Below are 14,039 nucleotides of genomic sequence, written 5' to 3' on the forward strand. Positions count from 1 at the left end.
AAGCAATTCCAATTGTAAGTAAAGAATTTATAAGGAGGAAGCAAAACCAACCAATACAAATACACACAAGAAAAACAACCCATATCCCAGAGAGATTTTATAAAATAACAGAAAACCAGGAAGAGGATAAAGAAATTTACTTGTGAATTCTCCATCTCAACAGTTTGACTTTAGACAGAAAAGTTAATGACACAGGGATTCAATCGCTTTTTCAGGTCAAGTTCTGATAGAGTGGGAATTCAGGTAAAGTGCTTTTAGCAAAGAGAAGAAATGTGATATTCATTATTATTATGATTGTTCTTATTCTGTAAAATGACCTGCCATCGCTGTGAGATTACTGAAGGTGAGAAAAACCAAGTCTGTCAACAAAAGGTAAACAAACGATATTTTAGTATGACTTGAAAGCTGGCATTTAGCTTTATCTAATTTTTGAAGCATTTGAGTTTCTCCATTCAGAATATCGCAGTGGGTATTCGTCAAACACCTGTGGGGAGCAGCTCCTGGTGTCCCCGGGGGCTGACCCGACAGGGAGGCGGAGAAGGCGGCTGGAAGGCGGGGAGGCCGGGTGTCCACGGGGAGCAGGAGCTCGCCTCTCCGCAGATCGGGCCGCAGGAGCGCGGGGCGCAGGGCGGCCTCACCCCGCGCCTGCAAACTGTGAGGCGGACTTATTTCAAGCTCACAAAACGGGTGTTCTGTGACGAACAGCGTGGAAGGCTTTTTTGATACAATGTCTGAACACCTGGCCAAATCAAGAGCAAAACGGATACAGGCGACCCAGCAAATTAGAGGGGCCGTGGAGGGGAAGGTGGGCAGCCCGCGCCGCCGCCTGCAGCAGGCGCCCGGGAGGGGGCCGGACACCGCGGCACCAGCGCCAGAAACGGCTGGAAAGCCACAGCGACTCGGCCACCCTGGGGTCCCCCTGCCGACAGCTGGGAGGAGAGAGAGGGCATGTTTCTCACAGCCCAAGGGCAGCCATTCGTTTGTTTTTTATTAAAAATTGAAGTACAGTTGATTTCTAGTGTTGTGTTAATTACTGCTGTGTAGTAAAGTGATTCAGTTACAGAAACATGCATGTATATTCTTACCATCTTTCCCATCATGGTTCATCACAGGGCACTGAACACAGATCCCTCTGCTGTGCGGTAGGGCCTGCGGCTGGTCAATTCTATTAGAACAGATCCCATCTACTAACCCCAACCTCCTGCTCCAGGAGGTGGTACTTCAGTGACCTTCGGGTTGAGGCACCTCAGAAAGACGGAATATGCTTGTCCCCTTTTACCTCCTCACCCCCAAAAGAATACTGAGAACTGCCGCTTGTCGTAAATCATCTGCCTGCCAGTGCAGGAGATGTAAGAGAGGGCGTTCTATCCCTGGGTCAGGAAGATCCCCTGGAGGAGGGCGTGGCAACCCACTCCAGGCTTCTCGCCTGAAGAATCCCATGGACAGAGGAGCCTGGCGGGCTACAGTCGGTGGGGTCACAGAGAGTCAGACCACTAAGTGACTTAGTATAGCACTGCGAGGCTATTAGCATAGCTCTGCTGGTCGTCCTGGCGAGCATTCAGGAGCTACTGAGTTTTACTGAAGGAATGTTTCATGTTATTATAAGGGATTCTTTACATTTTACTTTTATCTAATGATAGCTAGTCCCTTGGGCTGCAAAGAGATCACACTAGTCAATCCTAAAGGAAATCAGTCCTGAATATTCACTGGAAGGACCAATGCTGAAGCTGAAGCTCCAATACGTTGGTCACCTGATGTGAAGAGCGGACTCACTGGCAAAGAGCAGTCTCAAGACTAGCCAGGCCAGGGTCAGGATCTCCATGTGGAAAGGTAGTCAATTTATCTACCTACCTACCTATCTACCTACCTACCCTACATACCTATGTATCTATACATGTATACCTAACTATGTATGTATCTATGTATCTATCTACCCATGGATCTATCCATTAATCCATCCTCCCATCTCTTTACCTATCTGAATAAATTTGATGTGCCACACTGCGTGAGTTTAAAGTGTGCAAAGTGTTACTTTGATTAATTTGTATGCTGTAACACCACTGCTGATGAAGTAATAATTATGTAATTATAGTACAATATTATTGTCTATGTTCATCACATAGATGCATTAGATTTCTGTGGCTTATTTAGTGCTATTTACAAGTTTGTACCTTTAAACACCATTACTCTGACCCCTCCCCTCCATCCCCTGGTAATCTCCATCTTTCTGATTTTTACACATTTAATTTTTTTAGATTCCACAAAGAAGTACTATCATCATACAGAACTTGTCTTTGTCTGTCTGACTTATCTCACTTAGGATAATGTGCTCAAGGTCCATCCATGATGTCACACATGGGAGGATATTTTTTTTCTCATGGCTGAAAAATATTCCATTGTGTATATGTATCATATCTTTTTTATCCATTCATCTGCTGATGGGCATTTGGGTTGTATCTGTGTTCTGGTAACTGTGAACAGTGCTGCGATAAAAATGAGTGTGCATACACCTTGCTGAATTCCTGTTTTCATTTCCTTTCGGTATATACTCAGAAGTGGAATTGTTCGATCCTATGGTAAGCAAACCCACTTTTAACTTTTCTGAGGAGCCTCCGTAAATGAGGCTGTCTTCATTTCGACCTTCAGGGGTTGGTTCTCTTTTCACCACATCCTTACCAGCACTTGTTGCCTTGTCTTTTTCACGACAGCCACTCTGACAGGCGTGAGGTGACAGCTCACTGTGGTTTTGACTTCCATCTCCCTGACGTTGGATGAGGTTGAGCATCTTTTCATGTGCCTGGTGGCCATCTGTATGTCTTCTTTGGAGAAATGTCTATTTAGTTCTTCTGCCATTTTTCTATTGTTTTGTTTTCTTTGTTATTGAATTGACTGAACATTAATAAAGAATCTGCCTGCAACGCAGGAGACCTGGGTACCATCCTCAGGTTGGGAAGATCCCCTGGAGAAGAGAATGGTTACCCATTCCAGGATTCTAGCCTGGAGAATTCCACAGACAGAGGAGCCTGGTGGGCTACAGTCCATGGGGTCACAAAGAGTCAGACACAAACGAGCAACTAACATTTTTACTTTTTCTTTATATATTTTAGATATTAACCTCTTGCCAATATACGCTTTGCAGAGACAGTCTTTCATTTCGTAGGCTGTCTTTTCATTTTGTTACTTGTCTGTTTTGCTGTGCTGAAGCTTGCACATTTGCTGTGGTGCCATCTTTGATTTTCATTGTTGTTTGTGGTTTTGGTGTTGTGGCCCCCCAAATTATTGCCAAAACCAGTAAGGAAGAGCTTCTTCCCTGTTTTTTCTACAAGTTCTAGGGTTGTTATAGTTCAGTTGCTGAGTCATGTTTGACTCTGCAATCCCATGGACTGCGGCACGCCAGGCTTCCCTGTCCTTCACCATCTCCCAAAGTTTACTCAGATTCATGTCCATTGAGTCGGTGATGCCATCCAACCATCTCATCCTCTGTTGTCCCCTTCTCCTCCTGCCTTCAATCTTTCCCAGCATCAGGGTCTTTTCCAATGAGTCAGTTCTTCACATCAGGTGGCCGAAGCACTGGCGCTTCAGCTTCAGCATCAGTCCTTCCAATGAATATTCAGGGTTGATTTCCTTTAGGATTGACTGGGTTGATCTCCTTGCAGTCCAAGGGACTCTCAAGTTTTAGGGTATCAGGTCTTCTGTCTAAGTCTTTGATCCATTTTGAGTTGATTTTTCTGAGTGTTGTGATAGGGGTCTAATTTCATTGTTCCGTGTTGAGTTTTTCTAGTTTTCCCAGCACCATCTGCTGAAGAGGTTTTCCTTTCCCTATTGGGTCTTCTTGGACCCCTTTTTGAAATGTCAGTGACCATATAGTTCTGGGATCTCTAGGCTGTTCCACTAGTAGATGTGTCTATTTTTGTAGCATTGCCTGTTTTTATTACTATGACTTTGTAGTGTAGTTGAAAGTCCAGGAGCACGAGGCCTCCCGTTTTGTTCTTTCCTGACTATTCAGGATCTTTCATGGTTCTGCCCACATTTTAGGATGGTTCTTTCTATTTCTGTGAAGAATGTCTTTGGCATTTTAATGGATATTGCACTGATCTGTAGATGGCTTTGGGTAGTATGGTCATCTTATCAATATTAATTCTTCTGATCCACAAACACAAGATGTCTTTCCAATTGTTTGTCTTCTACAATTTCTTTCAGCAGATTTTGTAGTTTTCATTGTACTGGCCTTTTATTCTTTGGATAAAATTCATTCCATTTATTTCACTCTGTTTGATGCTACTATGAATGGGATGGTTTTATTTCTTTTTCATATGCTTCATCATTAGTGTAAAGGAATTCAATTTATTTCTGTGTGTTGATTTTGTATTCTACCACTTTACTGAAATTATTCATTAATTCCAACAGTTTTTTGACTAATTCTTCAGGGTTTTCTCTGTACAGGATCATATCATCAGAAAACAAAAACTGTACATCTTCCATTCTGATCTGCATGCCTTTATTTCTGCGTGCTGCCTAACTGCTCTGGCCGGGACTTCTATTAGTATACTCTGAATACGAGTGCTGAGGGTGGCATCCTTGCCTTGTACATGATCGTAAAGGAAACACTCTCAGTTTCTCTCCATTGAGTATAATGTTACCTGTGGGTCTGTAGTATATGGCTTTTACTATGTTGGTATGTTCCTTCCACATCCAGGAGACAATTTCTCCTTTAGCTCAGGGCTAGCAAAATTCAGAGATCAGTATTTACTGTTCAACACCAAATTGATACTTCAGGGTCTGCTAGTTAGGAATTTATTGGTGAAGAGTCCCAGGTGCCTTTGGCAAAACCAAAACACAGGCACTCAAAACCTCTCCCCAGCACCCTTTCCTCCTTCTATCACCTCTTTCATCTCCCTCGCAAAACCCAATTTAGAGGATGATCTAATATAATGAATTTATAACAGAGTGTGAATTTTAAGAGCCTGTGTTCCTTCTTGTAAGGATTTAGGCAGTTAATCTCTCTCTGTAATTGGGGAAAGTTCAGTTTGGAACTGGGTTTGAACTCCAGCTCTGCTGTCCACCTCCTAGGTGACCTATGTGCACATGGTCTCCAAGGGCCACAGCGTTCTGGCCGATGAAGAGTGGGGGATGGGGCCATGGGGGTACATGCTGTCTCTGTGGCAGAGCTGCATGGGTTAAATCAGGCATGCATTTTCACTGTATGCCTACTGAGTCACCAGGCATTGTTCTAGATGCTGGGAATGCAGCTGTGTGCTGTGCTGAGTCGTTCAGTCATGTCTGACTCTGCGGCCCCATGGACTGCAGCCCACCCGGCTCCTCTGTCCATGGGATTCTCCAGGCAAGAACACTGGAGGGGGTTGCCATGCCCTCCTCCAGGGGATCTTCCCAACCCAAGGATCGAGCCCAGGTCTCCCACATTGCAGGTGGATTCTTTACCAGCTGAGCCACCAGGGAAGCCCCAGAATACTGGAGTGGGCAGTCTATCCCTTCTCCAGGGGATCTTCCTGACCCAGGAATCAAACCCAGGTCTCCGGTATTGCAGGTGGGTTCTTAATTGTCTGAGCCACCACGGAAGCGACAGAAATACAGAGCTGTCCCTGTGTCCAGGGAGCTCACACGCTAACGAGAGAAAGGGAAGCATAACCAACTCAGAGAAACGCAGGGTGCTGGGGGGAGAAGTGCTATGGAGAAAGTCAAGCTTGGTGGTGGGGTGCTCAGGAGCGTAAGGTGCTCGGGGTTGTCACTAGAGACTCCGCTGGAAAGGTGACCTGTGGGCAGACGCCTGCAGGGAGGAAGGGAGTGGACCACGTGGATTTCTGGGCGGACAATGCAGGCGGAAGGAAGGGCAAATGTCACAGTTCCATGGAAGGAGCCCGCTTGGAGTATCTGAGTCAAGAGAGACAGATGGTGACTTCAGTGTGATTCTGGACGGTTCGGTGTGCTTTTACTTGATGAGGTGAGAATCACGGGAAGGTTTTAGGCGAAGAATGGACATATTCTGACTTCATTATAAAAGGGCCATTTGGTACCCAGGCAGGCACCGCAGGAAGGATGGTGCCGGAGCCGGGAGATCAGACCGGAGCCTCCCCAGCAATGCGGGCAGGGGAGCAGCTGCTGGTGGCCGGGGCTGGAGGGCTAGTGGAAAGCGTGTTCCTACGCGGGAGGAGTCTGGGTTTCTCCTGAGTATTTATTTTGATCCGGTGAGACTGGATCTGGCTAGGCTGTGTGGGAAGAGTCAAGGAGGACTGCAAGCTTTTTGCTTTAGCAACTAGAAAAGTCGGTTTCCATTCATCGAGGGGGGAGCCCTGGAGGACCGGCCGGGCAGGAGTGGGCAGGGCGTGTAATGACGAGCTTGCTGCGGGAGCTGACTGTGGGGAGCTCAACTGCACGTGTCAGACAGGCAACGCCATCTGGGTGCTAGCTCTTGACCCATGGCTGGGCTTTACATGAATGTAGGAACTCAGGTCAAAAACAAGTGCATTCAGAAAGTCCTCTGAATAAACACAGGTAAGAAGAGAAATCACAGTGGAAATTTAAAAATCAGTAAACTGAATAATAAAAACCAGGATATACCAAAACATGCAGGAGATAGAAAAGACCATGCTCACTGGGGAGACAGTCTTAAATATATATTGGTATATTGCTGAAAGTAGCTTAAAAACACCCACGGCTGATTCATGTCCATGTGTGGCAACAACCACCACAGTATTGTAAAGCAATCAGTCTCCAATTAAAAAAACTCAATAATCTATCCATTTGAAAAACTTAGAAGAAGAGATACAAATTAAATCATTTCAAAAAAGAAAAGGAAAAAGATTATGACAGTAGAGTGCACAGACGAATGAAACAAAACATATAAACATATAAAAGGAGAAGTGAAGAACCTGGCTTTTCCCGAAAGGTCTAATAAAATTCCTAGTAATGTTGATCAAAAGACAAAGAGGGGAAAGAGTAATTCTAATATCAGAAATTTTAAAAGGGAAAAAAATTGAAAAACTAAGACGGTATTATGATGTTTATGCCAATCACTTGAAAATATAAATAAAAGGACATATTTCTTAAAAAAAAAAAAAAAACACGACTTAGAGAAACTAAAAGGAGAAGACAGACAGTATACTCGTGCCACAGCGAGGGGAGCAGTGACCAGGAGGAGGCCAGTGGGGGATTTCTGACCTGCTGGGGATGGTCAATTTCTTGACTGGGATTATAGCTACACAAATGCTTCTCTTTGTGAATGTTTATCAGTTTCTACACCTATAATTTGTGCTGTTTGTGCATGTATATTATATTGCAATAAAACATCTCTCTAAAAATTATGTAAAAAAAGCACAGCAAACCAGCGCTTGCCCGGCACTCCAAGACACCTGGGTGTTCTCTCTCTAAGATCACAGGGAATGAGCAGGAGCGGTTTTACACTCTGAACCACAGCATCCTCTGAAACTGCTGGGAGATGCTTGTCAGCTTTCTTCTTTGAGCAGAGCAGCAATGACAATGAAAACAAGAGATAATAATACCCTAGTTAGAATAAAACTATGATGAACTTTAGTTACAGATCATTCTCTGGCTTTCAAATGCTGGGTATTGTTGCTTCCATGGGTAACTAGCTACATTATTCATGATTAGCCTTGACCTACAATTTAAGGTCAAGGTTAAGGTCTACAATAATTATTTAAATATTAATATAATGAGCATAATAAAATGAAAATGATGAAAATCTGATGGACCTAAATGATCTATTTCATTGTATGAAAGCAATGAATGCCTTTCCTATTAGCTGAGAAAAGTAAGCAAACCATAGTTAATTTTATAAAAACAAAATCAAATCATAAAACATACAAGACACTCTGAAATGATCTCTAAGTTAAGATTTATTTAAAAATGTGTTTGATGCAATTTGTAATAGAAGAACAAACTATATTAAAAAGTTTTGAGATACTATTAGTGAAGAGTTTTTTTTCTCACACAGATATGCATGCTTGTAGTTTTTCTGTTTATTTTTTTAAACACGCTAGGTACAAATTTTATCATTCCTTTTTGGAAAATACCCACCGACAGATACTGTGCTGCCCTTCCCAGGAAAACAGTGCTTTCTAGTCAGAGACCAGAGCATCAGACAGTACATCTCCCTGGGGGACAGGTGGCCTGAGATACTACTGACAGAAGAAACTACGGGCGTGGCTGCTCCTTCTGTCTGCCCACTCTTAGATCTGTATGGAAGGCCCACTTACTTTTTCAAAAATAAAATATCCAGATCCACAGAGAGATAGAAAAAGCCAGATGATGAATAGGCTATGTCTGTGTGTTTCTACCATAAAACACAGGTCTGAGCTGTTAAAGCCGGTAAGATTCCTTATCCCTCGGGTGTGTGCCGTCAGCATCTCTAAGACATGAGCCACCGGACACAGTTTGCTGCAACCTTTTCAAAGGGTGTTCAGCAAAAAAGAATGAAACATGAGTGAAACATATTCCGTTATTTCGCTTCTGAAATTTTCAGGGACACATTAAAATACTTACACATTAGACTATTTTAAAAAGTGCTGGTTTTGAGCACAGTAAAATTATCTATGACACGAATATTAAAAAATGTAATCTCCAATAAGATATAAAACAGTTCCTACTTTACAAATAAGTAGATATCTGAATTATAACATTAAAATGTATGTCTATACTGAAAAAGAAATACAGAATTAAAAGACTGAGACATACTAGTGACTTATTATGCTTTTCTTTTTGGCTGTTTATGCACTATTCCTAGATATAGTTTCACTAAGCAGATTTTTTTTCAGAAAAATAATCCTATCATTGGTGCTGAAGTATTCAACTAAAGACTTGGCATTAGATACAACTACCAGTGTCATGCAAACAGACTTGCTGCAGATTTAGGAAGAGAGGCATAAACATACTGATTAAAGAAAATCAACATACCAAAAACTGCACTGAGATACAGCTTTTGAAAGTACAACCAGTACTTAACTGATTTAAAACTGGTCCTGTCTGCTGTTCAGTCCCGAGGTTGTGTCTGACTCTTTTGCGACCCCATGGACTCTCTGAAGCCCACCAGGTTCCTCTGTCAATGGGATTTCCCAAGCAAGAATGCTGCAGTGGGTTGCCATTTCCTTCTCCAAGTAAAACTAGTATATGAAGGGTAATAACATTACGTACTTCATTAAACATTTGTTTTGCTTGCTTTATTAGAATTTTGGGGAATTCTGGAAGAAATGATTGGAATGACTCATCTGAAAGTGTGAAAAATTAGGTACTAGAATGTGGGCTGTTCAAACTGATGAAGCTCTACTCCCCAAAAGTTCCCATGGCAAGAAGGTACATCCACGTCACCCCAGTGACCTTTAAGCGATAAAGTTGAACCCTGAAGCACTTAAAAGTTCTCAGTAAGGATTCCCAGTCTGAGAGTTTGGGAAAAGGGATCTCAGGGATTCTGTCACACTGCAGGCATAAAGGTTCATTTTGTGGTAGACATCTGGTAACAAATAGCCAGCCAATTAACCCACTCCAGTATTCTTGCCTGGGGAATCCCGTGGACAGAGGAGCCTGGCGGGCTACAGTCCATAGGGTCATGGGTTCATCCACAACTGAAGTGACTTAGCATGCACGCAGATGGCCAATCAGATTTACTTGTAAGCTTCTGCTCCCTCTCACCGTTTTCTCTGACCAGCTACCCTGGTTCGCTCTTGAGGGTATCAGAAAATCCTACATGAATCCAAGTGTGTGCTGAAGGTTGTTCGAAAAAGAGCAAAGCATGAAGGCAACAGAGAAATAAAAACCAGCGCGTGTGTGCACGCTCAGGCTCTTCAGCCCTGTCCGACTTTTTGCAATCCAATGGACGCAGCCCGCCAGGCTCCCCTGTCCATGGGATGCTCCAGGCAAGAAGACTGGAGTGGGTTGCCATGCCCTCCTCCAGGAGATCTTCCCAACCCAGGGATCAAAACCCTCGTCTCTTATGTCTCCTGCATTGGCAGGCAGGTTCTTTACCACTAGCGCCACCTAAAACAAGACTTAACCCCAGATATGGACTATTTAGAGCAACAAGAGACTAGAAAGGATGGGCGTGGTACTTCCAAATTATTAGTAAGCAAGTCTGTCTTAGTGAAAAGCTTTCAAGGCACACACCAACTTTCCCCCTTCAAGTCACACTTCTGTCCACAAAATCGGACTTCTAAAACTGACAAATCAGCTGGTGACAATTTCTTTTAAAATGTCCAAAAGGTTTCTAGTACATGGGTACTTAAATGATAAGTCAATACCCAAAGTTTGATTTTTCTTTGTCCTCATGGATTGTCTAAGCAGATTTATCTGCTGGAGGGGTTTAATTTTTTTCTGGTAGTCTTCTTGACAGGTTTCAGTTCAGCTGTTTGCTTTGAACACTCCCAGGAAAGGGAAGCCCTTTCTCAGAGGTAGAGCTATTCAGAAGCAGACTGTCCCGCGATGGGTCAAGGTCTTCCCCCCAGGGAATCGAAATCTGTTTCCCTGTGACTGACGCCCGCCCCTTCTATTTTTGTTCCATCCAGTCACTGAGAAGCCAGTCTAACCCAACCCACGCCATGGACATCAAAGGACAGCTATCACATTCCTCCCAGGACCTATTTTTCCTAGTAAACATCTCCAGGGTAACTATGTCTAATTCAGGGGAAAGTACATGGTCCCCGGAGGCCAAGTTCAGTAGATTCCTGGTTGCTTATTATTAGAAAACCTCTCTAAGCCTCATGTAAGTTCTCTCCTCTGTAAAAGGGAACATCCCAGTCTTACTAGGCTGTTTGGAGGAGGGACGGCTTGGCCGCGGCTGCCCACTACAGAGCTTGACCCAGTGGAGAAACTCCAGAATGTGAGAAAATCTTTCCCTCCCCAGCTTACTCCTGTGTGCCCTCCTAAAAACGAAGAGCTCGGAAGTGAATGAGGCATTGCAGGCACCGCGTGACGGGCTCAGAGTTCCAGACACTGTGCTCCTAGGAGTATCTGCTTAAGGTCTCAGGACCCTGCAGTTCCCACAGAACTGTGCTCAGTCAGAAGCCCACACATCATTGTTTATATGGAAACAAAGCAAGTCTCCGTTTCCTGCCCCGTATCAGGGCCTCGCTCTGATTTTCAATGACACGCTCCCCACTGAGCTGTTTCCACTCCACCCTGTTGGTTCTGGCCCATCCTCCGAGCCCATCAGGGACGGCTTTTCAGAAATGGAACTGTGGGAGCTCCCCGCTTTCCCTCCTGGCTTTCTTTGATTCACACACTTCTGTCCTGAGGAAGCTGGAGACGCCCACGCTTTTCCCGAGATGTATGTTTCATAAAACAGACTGTATCAGGCTCCCGAGCAGTACAACTGCCTCATCCGAGCCCCCAGCTCGCCTGCACGTCGGCATCTCTGTTACTGAAGGGACTGCCCGAGACAGGTCCTCACATCCCGGCAGAGCGACAGGGATGCAGACAACTCAGCGGCTGGTGCGAAGGAGAAGAGAAGGCCGCACGGTCCCCACCCATTAAAAGGAGGAGATAAAGGTCAGCTGTCCTGTGGCTTCACCACTGGAAACTGACCAAACGCAGCCCTGCGGGGCCCGGGGCCACCGGCTCTGGCTTTCTGGATAAGAGGTCCTGTGTGACGTCCGGGCTTCAGTCCTGACACTGTTAGGATATGCTGGGCAAGTTACCTAGTTTTTCTGTGCGTGGCTCTCCTATTTGGTAACATGATAGTCATGACTTCTCACTTTGATACCAAAATAACAGCCAAGTCTCTGCGGAAAGGAAGGAAGAGAAGGAAAATAGAAGGGGGCACGGGAGGCAGGGAGGGGACCCAGGGAAGTCACGCTGAAGGTCGAGGCCGAGCTTTGCTTTTTAAAGTGTTTACTCCAACCCACAACGTTCAGAAGTGAAGCCGGGTCAAATGAGAACTCCGTCTTGGTGGCCAACAGGGAGAGTCAGCGTTCTCTGCGTCTTTTCATTTCCAAAGTGGAGAATGACTGCTCTACTTAGAATAGATAACCAACAAGGACCTACCGCAGAGCACGGGAGCTCCGCTCCACATTCGGTGACAACCTACAGGGACAAGAATTTGCAAACGAACAGACACGGGTACGTGGATAGCCGAGTCACCTTGCTGCAGACCTGAAACTAACAGCACTGTGCTTCAGTCTAAAACAAAAAGTTTTCAGAAAGGGAATGAATTTAAAGTCATCGCACGTTTGTCTTACATGCAGTAGAAAGTACTGTGAAGAATGCTTAGAGGAAATAATCGCCTCCTAAGTGAACTGCCTCACCCATGTCCTGACAACGCTGGACTCTCAGACTTTCTTTAGTTGTTCATGTGCGACTTTTCATCAGCCCGTCATTCTTATTAATGGACAAATACACACTCTCCTTTACCGAATTTTCCTGACATGATTGTTCAGTCTCTGGGGTCACACCTTCATCTGATGTGTGTGCACCTCCCGTGGGCAGCTGAGCTTCAGAGGCACCAAGGCTCCGAACTCACGGCCGGCGCCCCAGGCCTGCTCCTGGAAGAGTTCCCTCAGCCCAGGCCATGCCCGGATCTCCTGGCTCTGGGGCTGGCACCAGCCCATCCTGTCTCCTACTTCCATGCATTAACAGGCTGTCTTGTGTTACCTTAAAACATACACCACAAAAAAAGGCGATACGAGAAAGGATGAGAAAGAACAATGAGGTGTGCATCAAAGGTTGGGATGAGGGAATAAACATTAATTTTTCCATTTACATACAATCAGTCCTGGGAAGTTGTCTATGCTAACAGAATAGACATGCATCCCTAGGTGTGCATACTGAAGAATATGTATATGTGTATATATATATATATAAATAAGCGATAATACATATTGCTAAAAATGGATGAATACATCATACTGACCTTGGGGGGTTTAAACGGATAGTCAGGTGAAAAGGTTATGTCAAGAAAGAACACCCCTCCTTCATAGACAGATCCTGGGGGTCCCAATATAGTTGACCTCCATTCATAAATGTTGTCTCCTTTGGGTCCAGCACTGAAATAAGACATACAAATGAAATGTGCTTAGAGATGATATAAAGCTTGGAGTTGTAAAAATATCTATTTATGATAACAATAAATTGAGCCATTCCATAGAAAACACACCAAAGTTAATAGGTTAATTCCAAATGAGGATTCACTTGTCAATATCATCAGTATTCTATAAACGAAATATGTTGGTATTACCAAATAATACAGAACCAAGAAGTTCTGTTTTGCCATTCATAACCTTAAACCTATGAAACAAAAGATTCCAAGGACCACAGACCAGAAAGCAGGAGCCAAATTTTTAAATTAATTTTTACTGGAGCAAAATGTTTAATAAAGCATAAAATTATTTCTGAGACCCTGAAAGGGTGGTATAGGGTCAAAGAGATAAATTTTCAAAGCTAGAAGGAATGCTAGAGAAAAAAAATAGTCTAATCCTTTTGTTAACTAAGGGCACCAATGCAGCTGATGGAGATCAGGAAATGGTCATCATTCGTAAGACTCAGCTCAAGTACCACATCTGAATATTCTTTTCTCATTCCACGCAAAGATTCCCTGCTCACGCCCCCAGCGTCCCGCTAGTGTGGTCTGTAGAAGACAGGATGCATCATTTTGTTTTATACCTCTGCTTAACTGTTTGCTTTTTCCATCCCTCTCTGGAAGTTCTCCGAGGAACAGGTTCTGCCTTGTTCTTGGTACTCAGTAAATAAGAGTTTGTCAGATGCTGCTGCTGGAATAACAGCCAAGTGAGGGAAGCCACGTGGCTGCTAGCTGCAAACCTGTGTTCCCCAGCTGCAGAGAAACTCACGGAGGAAACGAAGACCCACACGAGTCAACCGAACTGTCCCCAGTCTTCCAGAGTAACAGAAGGCAAAGCGAGATCATAATTAAGCCCTCTAGTGTTCTTCCTGCCACGCCAACCTGATGGTACATCAGCCAGAAATCCCCTCACACCCTGCAGCAAAGTGGGCGATCCTGTTAAGGTGCTTGAGAAGATTTTACTGTCAACAAAGATTTGTCTTCTTTCATATTTTGAAATTAG

At 44.2% G+C, this 14,039-nt stretch overlaps 1 protein-coding gene across 4 annotated transcripts in view; it reads right to left on the reverse strand.

The window, feature by feature from the left end:
* Positions 1–14,039, reverse strand: part of LOC122432588 (ubiquitin-conjugating enzyme E2 E2) — a 188,212-nt gene that overhangs the window by 68,024 nt on the left and 106,149 nt on the right. For all 4 annotated transcript variants that reach the window (XM_043454609.1, XM_043454606.1, XM_043454608.1 and 1 more), the window contains exon 2: positions 12,872–13,004. In XM_043454609.1, the coding sequence (XP_043310544.1) occupies positions 12,872–13,004 (133 nt within the window). The remainder of the gene's footprint in view (positions 1–12,871; positions 13,005–14,039) is intronic.

This window comes from Cervus canadensis, chromosome 31 (genome assembly GCF_019320065.1).
Source record: "Cervus canadensis isolate Bull #8, Minnesota chromosome 31, ASM1932006v1, whole genome shotgun sequence".
Taxonomy (NCBI): domain Eukaryota; kingdom Metazoa; phylum Chordata; class Mammalia; order Artiodactyla; family Cervidae; genus Cervus; species Cervus canadensis.